General features: G+C 44.4%; 2 protein-coding genes across 2 annotated transcripts; both read right to left on the bottom strand.

The window, feature by feature from the left end:
- Positions 1 to 6531: 6531 nt before the first annotated feature.
- LACBIDRAFT_329890 (uncharacterized protein) lies at positions 6532 to 8127 on the bottom strand (the record flags this gene model as incomplete). The annotated part of the gene is made up of 3 exons (XM_001884150.1): positions 6532 to 6871; positions 6921 to 7339; positions 7366 to 8127. The coding sequence occupies 3 exons, from the start codon at positions 8125 to 8127 to the stop codon at positions 6532 to 6534; spliced, it is 1521 nt and encodes a 506-aa protein (XP_001884185.1).
- Positions 8128 to 8500: 373 nt separating this feature from the next.
- LACBIDRAFT_329891 (uncharacterized protein) lies at positions 8501 to 9298 on the bottom strand (the record flags this gene model as incomplete). The annotated part of the gene is made up of 4 exons (XM_001884151.1): positions 8501 to 8664; positions 8736 to 8819; positions 9054 to 9150; positions 9203 to 9298. The coding sequence occupies 4 exons, from the start codon at positions 9296 to 9298 to the stop codon at positions 8501 to 8503; spliced, it is 441 nt and encodes a 146-aa protein (XP_001884186.1).
- Positions 9299 to 10323: the final 1025 nt, after the last annotated feature.

Genomic DNA, 10323 nt, shown 5'->3' on the forward strand with positions numbered 1-10323 from the left:
CTAAGCGGAGCGTTTTGAAATTTGGTCTATCGATACCTCGATAGCTGTACAACTGTTTATAAAAATAGACACAGGCACGCCTTCACCTCGTGGCGTGATTGGGGGTCTGGGTTTGGGCGCTGTCCTTTCTTTCCCTCCCTCATCCTGAACGTCCATCTTCGATATCTCAACATGAGCGGAGCAAACTTCTTTGCGGGCGCTCACCACTTCGTCGCCAACAACGGCACATTCATTGAAGCTAAGACTGTGAGTGTAATGTTCGCTAAAAGTATCTGTCAAGCAAGTTGACGGCGTTGGATCTGTTGCAGGTCAATATCCACGGCAATAAGATGACGGGGGTCATGCCCCTTCCGCCAAACCCAAGCACTCGGTTCACTGGGCGTGCGGAAGTCATTGCGAAACTCAAGCAGCATTTCTTCACCAATGCAAACGACACAGTTCGGAAGAGAAAGCTTTTCTTGTTATATGGAATTGGGGGTATTGGAAAGACTCAGATTTGCTTAAAGTTTGTTGAGGAAATGTCTGACAGGTGAGTACCTATTGAACACCAGTCTGTCCCTACCTGAAAAATTGAACTGTTCCCAGCTTCTCTCATGTTTTCTGGGTTGATGGATCCTCCTCAGGTACCATCATGCAGGCATTGAAGGGTATTGGTCAGTCTTGTGGATTGGATGGCTCATCTGATTCTGCTCTCTGGTGGATTGGCTCTCTGAAAGAGAATTACATCCTGATTTTTGATAATGCTGATGTTCTGTCACCTGCTGCACTGGAGGGGTATTTCCCACCTGGAGTATGGGGAAACATTCTGATAACTAGTCGTAACTCTGCCATGATGACTCTGACTTCATGTCAGAATTCTCTTGAAGTGACTGAAATGGAAGAGAGGGATGCTATTGTGCTACTTCTGAAAGCTAGTTGCTTGGAATCATCTACATCAGATCATCAAATTCAAGCCTCTAATATTGTTACAAAGCTCTTCTGCTTTCCTCTTGCTATTGACCAAGCTGGTGCTTATATTGCTTCTGGGGCCACCACTATTGGAGACTATCTAACAAAGTATTCAGAGCATCGAAAAACACTATTCTCTCATTCTGCATTTACTGGAGCATCTAAGTATAACAAAACTGTCTATGAAACTTGGGAGCTATCATACAAAGAAATTCAAGAATGGGCTAAATCTGATGATTCTTATAAGGCCAATGCAGCCAATAGTGCAATGCTACTTCTAGAATTACTTCCTTTCTTCCATCATGAGGAAATATCTGAGGAAATCTTTTCATATGCTGCCCTTCAAGAAAATGATGAAACTCATATCCCAGATTTACCTCTTGCAAGTTCACTGCTGGACCGAAGACTACTACCTCTTTCTGAGACAGGCACTTGGGATAATTTCAATTTTAGAGAGGGCATTCGAACATTGCTGTCTTTCTCATTAATCAAGAGGGGACTATCTGATACTGTGTATGCAATGCATCCACTGGTTCATACCTGGGGCAGGGACAGATTGACTGTAAGTGAAAGGAAAAAATGTTGCTTAATGGTGTACATCATATTGTCATGTTCACTAAGATGGAATACAGACCAGCCATATGTATTTCGGAGGAACTTGGTAATACATGTGAGAGAAAACATGGGGTATCCAAAATCTGAAGGCAATCAGAATCTTATCAGTTACATGGATGATGCTTATGCAAAATTTGGGAGGCTGTTAAGGGAACAAGGATATTCAAAAGAAGCAGAAATCTTGGAGATCCAAGTTCTGGATGCAAGGAAGATAATTCTTGGAGTGGAACACCGAGACACATTCTTTGCCAAGGCATATCTAGCAGCAACATATCACAGCCTGGGAAAATACACAGAGGCTAAGAAGCTGCAGATCCAAGTTCTGGATGCAAGCAAGAGAATTCTTGGAGTGGAACACCCAGACACAAGCATAGCCATGGCAGAGCTAGCATCTTCATATACAGCCTGGGAAAATACACAGAGGCAGAGACACTGGACATCCAAGTTCTGGATGCAAGCAAGAGAATTCTTGGAGTGGAACACCCAGACACAATCGAGCCATGGCAAATCTAGCAGCTACATATCACAGCCTGGGAAAATACACAGAGGCAGAGACACTGGAGATCCAAGTTCTGGATGCAAGGAAGAGAATTCTTGGAGTGGAACACCCAGACTCAATCATTGCCATGGCAAATATAGCAATAACATATCAGAACCTGGGAAAATACACAGAGGCAGAGACACTGGAGATCCAAGTTCTGGATGCAAGCAAGAGAATTCTTGGAGTGGAACACCCAGACACAATCTTTGCCATGGCAAATCTAGCATCTTCATATAGAAACCTGGGAAAATACACAGAGGCAGAGACACTGGAAATCCAAGTTCTGGATGCAAGCAAGAGAATTCTTGGAGTGGAACACCCAGACACAATTAGTGCCATGGCAAATCTAGCATCTACATATAGAGCCTGGGAAAATACACAGAGGCAGAGACACTGGAGATCCAAGTTCTGGATGCAAGGAAGAGAATTCTTGGAGTGGAACACCCAGACTCAATCACAGCCATGGCAAATATAGCAATAACATATCAGAACCTGGGAAAATACACAGAGGCAGAGACCCTACAGATCCAAGTTCTGGATGCAAGCAAGAGAATTCTTGGAGTGGAACACCCAGACACAATCTTTGCCATGGCAAATCTAGCATCTTCATATAGAAACCTGGGAAAATACACAGAGGCAGAGACACTGGAAATCCAAGTTCTGGATGCAAGCAAGAGAATTCTTGGAGTGGAACACCCAGAGACAAGCAGAGCCATGGTGGAGCTAGCAGCAACATATCACAGCCTGGGAAAATACACAGAGGCAGAGACACTGGACATCCAAGTTCTGGATGCAAGGAAGAGAATTCTTGGAGTGGAACACCCAGACTCAATCACAGCCATGGCAAATATAGCAATAACATATCAGAACCTGGGAAAATACACAGAGGCAGAGACCCTACAGATCCAAGTTCTGGATGCAAGCAAGAGAATTCTTGGAGTGGAACACCCAAAGACAATCAATGCGATGTCAAATCTAGCATTTTTATATGGAAAGCTGGAAAAATACACAGATGCAGAGACACTGGAAATCCAAGTTCTGGATGCAAGCAAGAGAATTCTTGGAGTGGAACACCCAGACACAATCTTTGCCATGGCAAATCTAGCATCTTCATATAGAAAGCTGGGAAAATACACAGAGGCAGAGACACTGGAAATCCAAGTTCTGGATGCAAGCAAGAGAATTCTTGGAGTGGAACACCCAGACACAATCTTTGCCATGGCAAATTTAGCATCTTCATATGGAAACCTGGGAAAATACACAGAGGCAGAGACACTGGAAATCCAAGTTCTGGATGCAAGCAAGAGAATTCTTGGAGTGGAACACCCAGACACAATCTTTGCCATGGCAAATCTAGCAGTATCATATGGAAACCTGGGAAAATACACAGAGGCAGAGACACTGGAAATCCAAGTTCTGGATGCAAGCAAGAGAATTCTTGGAGTGGAACACCCAGACACAATCTTTGCCATGGCAAATCTAGCATGTAACATATGGAAACCTGGGAAAATACACAGAGGCAGAGACACTGGAAATCCAAGTTCTGGATGCAAGCAAGAGAATTCTTGGAGTGGAACACCCAGACACAATCAGAGCCATGGCAAATTTAGCAGTAACATATGGAAACCTGGGAAAATACACAGAGGCAGAGACACTGGAAATCCAAGTTCTGGATGCAAGCAAGAGAATTCTTGGAGTGGAACACCCAGACACAATCATTGCCATGGCAAATCTAGCAGTAACATATGGAAACCTGGGAAAATACACAGAGGCAGAGACACTGGAAATCCAAGTTCTGGATGCAAGCAAGAGAATTCTTGGAGTGGAACACCCAGACACAATCTTTGCCATGGCAAATCTAGCATCTTCATATAGAAACCTGGGAAAATACACAGAGGCAGAGACACTGGAAATCCAAGTTCTGGATGCAAGCAAGAGAATTCTTGGAGTGGAACACCCAGACACAATCAGAGCCATGGCAAATTTAGCAGTAACATATGGAAACCTGGGAAAATACACAGAGGCAGAGACACTGGAAATCCAAGTTCTGGATGCAAGCAAGAGAATTCTCGGAGTGGAACACCCAGACACAATCTTTGCCATGGCAAATCTAGCAGTAATCATATGGAAACCTGGGAAAATACACAGAGGCAGAGACACTGGAAATCCAAGTTCTGGATGCAAGCAAGAGAATTCTTGGAGTGGAACACCCAGACACAATATTTGCCATGGCAAATCTAGCAGTAACATATTACTACCTGGAAAAATACACAGAGGCAGAGATACTGGAGGTCCATGTTCTGGATGCAAGGAAGAGAAGTCTTGGAGTGGAACACCCAGGCACAATCGAAGCCATGTCAAATCTAGCATCAACATATTACTACCTGGAAAAATACACAGAGGCAGAGAAACTGGACGTACAAGTTCTGGATGCAAGGAAGAAAATTCTTGGGCCACAACACCCTGATACCATTCTAGCTACAGAAAATTTAGCAGCCACCCTTGGAAGTCTGGGAAAGTATAAAGAGGCAGAGAGGCCTGTCATCCAAGCTCAGGAAGTTGAGAGCAGAGTTATTGGAGCAACATCCCACCATGCAAATGCCACCATGGCTAATGTCCAAGAAACTGAGAAGACTTTAACAATGAATTTTGACAAAAAAGGTGTGCACTGAGATCAATTATTCTTCTAGACTAACACTCATATTTATCTGATTAGTGTCTTCCTGGTGTAATTTTGTAAAGAAAACATCAAAAACTATGTCTAGAATAGCACATTCATTTCATAAGAAGAAAGCCCCCAATGCTGATTTAGGAGAAACTAGTTCTTGATTTGTATTATTATATGTTGTACCAATGTCTTGATATGTTGTTCAGTATGTTGAATGGAATATTTTTGTGTAACTGTTGTGATTAATATTGCAAGTATCTTAAAGCTGTTTCATACTGTTCCTGTGTCACATCTCTGTGCTTGCATTGAATCATTTTTCAAACCTTCAGTCAAGCCCCCAATTACCCTCCAATGCACTCACTGTGAGCTGTGATGAGGATGACAATGTCATAAAGGCAGGATTTGTCATCAATCCACCCCTCTCTCAGCCAAGCCAGGACAGGGGTTGTTGTTAGGATAGTTAATGCCAGATGTCAAGCATACTGTTGCCAGAAAACTGGTTCTTAGCCATCAATTAAGTAAGAAGTTGGTGAAATGGAGGGCACAATTTCCAGAATTCCGTATTTGCTTGAGCATTTATCTGGACACCAGGGTTGTTTTTTCAGATATTCTTCAGTGCTTTCTTTGGATATTCTGCACAATTGATGCCTCTGGAATTCCTCATTTCCCTGTGACATTTGTCCAGACACCAAGGTTGTTTTTTTTCAGCTATTTCACACTGTTATTTTTTTTATAGCTATTTAGCACAATTGATGCTTTGGTAATTCCACATTTTCCCAAGCATTTATCCAGACACTGGGGTTTTGAATATTCTGCAGTGTTTTATTTGGATATTCTGCACAATTGATTCTTCAGGAATTCTGCATTTTTCTGCAACATTTGTCCAGACACCAGTGTTGTTTTTTTTTTTTGGATATTCAGCGCATCCCTGGAACATTCATTACATTTGTACATGTGAGTGGGATATTCTATTTTGGATATTCAGCCTCACAATTGATGCTCCAGAAATTCTGCATTTTCCCAGGACAAGTATGCGAACAACAGGATTTTACAATCCCCAGGGACATTACATGTATTACATCTGCACATGCAGGTGCTTTGGAATTCCTTAAATTCACAAAACCCCTAGTCTCGACACCAGCAATTACGGAGATATTACTAGGGTAGAGATATAGGTGGTTTGTAATAGTTACCATAACATCTGGAAAGACTTCACCGTGATTGAACACAGAAGATTTTCAAGCTCCACTGACTTCCCTGACTCTAAGGAGGGTTCTGTCAAACGCGAACGACTCTCTACTGGATTGAATTTGAATAGCTCCAATTGCGATTGCTAGAAAATTCTATCGGATCTTGAAAAGTGTCTACTTATGGGAATACTGTGTTGTCGGATCTCAAAATGTTACCTGAGTTTTCCGGACGAATCCATGATCTTCCTTCGGAGTCAAAAAAGTCAAGAGATGTGTCTGAGATTGGAAGTAGAGTTTGAGCGAAGGTTCTGGTCTGTCCTTGATCTGTCCGAGTGCCTTCGCGTAGCATTCTATGTAGATTGGAAACGATGTAGGCAAATCGCATGTGGCACTCGCGTAGCCAAATACGAGATGCTTTAGCAGCGGGCGAGCCCACACGGTTGCCGACCCTTTTTTTTATTTTTTAGTGGGTGATAATCATGCTTCAAGTTCGTGTTTGATAGATAGCTACGACAGAGATTTCGAAGGACAATGTATATAGGGTGTTATCTTTGTATGTACAAAGTAAGTCAATCCTCGTGGTTGCTGTTAGCAGTCAAGGGAAGTATGATGTCGTCGTACGTAATAGCCTTCGTTTTGTAAGCTCTCCATAGTTTGCGAAGCCGCTTGGGAGTTACAATGGCGAGGCCCGTTTGAATGAAGGCGGGATTTTCATCGTTTGGATCTAGATCTTGCAAGCTCATTCCATGGATGTCGGTTGGTTTCCAAATGACGAGAGTGTTGGCTGCAGCCTGGATGCGAATCTTGTAAGTGCCAATGTAGAAATGGCCTCCTGCATCGGGAGGATGGTCTCTTCTGACCGTCCAGGCTATTGCGTATTTGTGAGGCTGGTTTTCGAAGTGCATGGCTCTAAGAAATGGTGAAGATCAGAATGTATCTTGCAAAAGTAAGTGTGGACCTTGCATAGTTTCGACCAAACACTCCACAGGGAGGGGCGAGCTCAACGTTCTTGAAAAGAAAGCTTTCATCACCAATTTGAATGGTATAGTCGCCTGTGACAGCATGGTGTTCGTCCTTGGCGAAATCCTTTGCTGCTCCCTCCGCAGGGTTCATTCGGAGGATGCCGTCTTTTTCGAAGAAAGCATTGAAGTCATTGATGATTGGTTTGGGAAGAACGTCCTTGCATAAGTTCCAGAACAATGCGAAAGCAGAGCTGGAACGATAGTTCAAGTCGGCGACGACCTGATCTGGGAGATTGCAGCGTGTTATGTTTCTGACCCAGTGGATCTTGGGAGCGTTGCGAGAACCCGCAGAGAAACCAATTTGGACGAGATCACCAGGATCGTCCATCTGATATCGTTCGTCAGGAAAGCTTGCCTTGAGATTGACATGCTAAAGCTTACTCGGCAATTTCGACGGATATCAATAGATTCTTCGACGATGTCGTTCACCGACGCGAGTACTGGTTTGCTTGGGCAAAATTCGCGGAAGACATAGCAAACTTCCTCTCCATCTGAATCCCGAAAAAGGCGGCTATCGTCGATGGGTATATCGTGGTCGAGGAGAGCCAGATCGACTTTCATCAGTGGAAGGTAAGGGTTGCGGGGGTCGTGTCGGTCACCTGACGAGAGATGTTCCTCCCATCGCTTTTGAATCGCCTCTGTCTCGTACACCCAGTGCTTCAGAGGTGGATAAGCGTCGGTAGCACTGTACCTTCTGACACACGTTTCGACGACACTGGCGAATCTCGCGGCATTGATCTTGCGGGCATGGGCTGTGAACCCGAGACTTTGACTCAAATGCCTCTTCGTCAATTTGTGACCATTCGTTTTCTTCTTCTGCATTTTGCAGGCTTCGAAGACGCATGAAGGAACAGTGGGTTTTCTGATGTTGCATTCCCTACTGATCTCTCGCAACCAATCCTGCTTTATCAGCTCCTGTTTGGGGTATGAAGACGACTTTTGGACAGTGGGCAGGATGTATGCGACGAAAGAAAGGCGGCTATCGTCGTTGGTAGCTTTTTTTAACAAGGACAGAGCTTTCTTGTCGGAAGCGACAAATGCAAGTAGGTGTTGAACGGATGCTTTGATGTCGTGTTTCTTCATCGCGTAGAGGTTGCCGCTAAAGTCGAGTAGACGTTGGCAAGTGTTGTGATGAAGTGTCATGTGATCATGTTGAAGTTGTCTTCCTGTGACTGTGACCCTAGCTGGCAGCAGTTCTTTACTCTCTACCACCAGGGCAGTTGGTTCTTCGTATGACGTGCCAGACGCTTTAGTTAGGCTGGGCCTCTACATGCATGCAAAGTCTGCCCGCTTCTGGTGGCGCCTCTTTCTGGTTGTTGCTTCTTGCTCATCTTCCAAGCTTCCTGGCTAGTGGTCGTTGTGCTCGCGGCGTATGTTTCTTTTTTTTTTTTTTTTTTTTTGAATTTGAATTTGAATTTGTCTTTGATGTTTTTGGTTAGAGTACAATAAGATAAAATTCTGTCGTAGCGGCGTCGTCGGTTGGAACGATTGATATTTGCATTGCACGCCAGACACTTTAGTTAGGCTGAGCCTCTGCACGTGTGCGATATCTTTCTGTTTGTGGGAATGCACCGCAGCCATTCAACATATTCCCGAAATTGGCGTTGACGATGTCAGCACTACTGTTGTTGAGATCGTAGGCGTCCATTTTGACGTTGAATGGTTGTATCGCCATCCACTCTAGGGGGGTACATCGACTATGCGCAAGTATGTTAATGTTCAGAATGGCGAAGGAAAGAATACTAACTTACCCGTGCTAGCTAGCTGTCCTTGTTCCGCTGATGCGCTGTCGACTCCACCATGTCGCACAGGGAACGTATCGTCTGCCGCAAATCCTGTTTACGCTGGCTAAAATGATGCGACACGAATTGTCTGCGAAATGGACAGATGGCGCTGTCGTATTCATCTATGTCGCTATGGATCTTCTATGCCTCAACGCGGCGCACAGCCGCCCGCTAAACACCGTCTTTAGGGGCGGACTGTATACAGATGTTGGATGGCATTGGCTGCTGCTTGGATAAAGACGTTCGTCAAGTGTTGGAAGACTCTCAGCAGGAAGAAGTGCTTACTTGGATTGCTTAGAGCCATACGTCCGCAAAATCTATCGATTTCCAGCAATCGGTACACCAACTGGTCACCGCATTTTTGGAATGCTTTCCGCTGATGCTGTGGGGTGGAAGAGTATGTGCGGCGAGATATGTCAAAGGATTCGATGTACCTTCGTCATCTCTGAACGACCATGGTACCATTTCACATCGACCTCTGCAAAGATCGGTGAGACATATGGACCGCCTGCAAACTCGTTCTGCGACATTGTTGATGTTGTGCACACGGGTTCCCTCCTGGGGCTTTTGGATGTCAGTCTTTCAGTCATTGAAGATTCTTGCAGCGACCGGCGCGGCATATCGCTTGCAGGATGTGTCTTGTAGGTGGTACAGAACAGTGAGGGAGGCTTGGTACGAAACTGGTAGTCATTGGGTTGTAGTTAAGATATATATCATTTAAATAAGATCTTCATTATTGTTTGCATTGATTGCTGGCTGTTGAACTGGGGGGGAGTCATCAAGAAGATAATCTGAAGTGACTCCAAATGGTTCGGCAGGTGGAAGAGATGGATCAATTGTTGCTTCCGATGATGGGAATGCAAGCCAGATGATACTTTGAATGTTGAAAGTAAGCGACATATTGACAGCTTGATGTTTGATGTGACTTTTGAGTTTGTTATATGGGTATGTACTGAGAGTGAAAATGACGGTGACGGCGGAATTAGGCGAGATTTCGTCGCCTACAATTTGCAAAAGTTCTTTGTATTGTCCAAGCCGAAAAGGGCAAGTTCCATTGTAGACAGGAACTGTTGGATATCTTTATCAGTTTTTCATCATGGAGGAAATGGAAATAGCAGATACACCTTTTGAATCCCATGGTAGAAGAGCTTCGATGGTGGTGAGATTGCATACGAAAGTGTGGTTGTGAAAGACTTACCAGGATCTGGCAAATTATAATCTGCAGAGTGTTGGGAGGAAGATGTGAGACCTCATATGGTTGCAGGACTCGTACTCGTCTCTTTCAGAGGTCGTTTTGCAGTGGTGATGCTGACTCCCTGGTGAAAAGATGGAAGGAATACAGCTTTTTCTGCAAGCACGTCGCCGACGACTGCCATAGCGTGGGGAAAGGAGCGATTGGAGAAACAAACAGATATGTTGCGAGAAACATCGCCACTAAGGAGAGAGCTGTTTGTCACTTTGCCGAGCAAGAAGAAACAAGTGGGCGTGGTGCTGGAATCATCGCGGTGACAGAAGAACTTATTCTTCATCTGAAAGTCGCTGGGATCAACCAAAG

This window comes from Laccaria bicolor, genomic scaffold, assembly GCF_000143565.1.
Source record: "Laccaria bicolor S238N-H82 LACBIscaffold_24 genomic scaffold, whole genome shotgun sequence".
Taxonomy (NCBI): Eukaryota; Fungi; Basidiomycota; class Agaricomycetes; order Agaricales; family Hydnangiaceae; genus Laccaria; species Laccaria bicolor.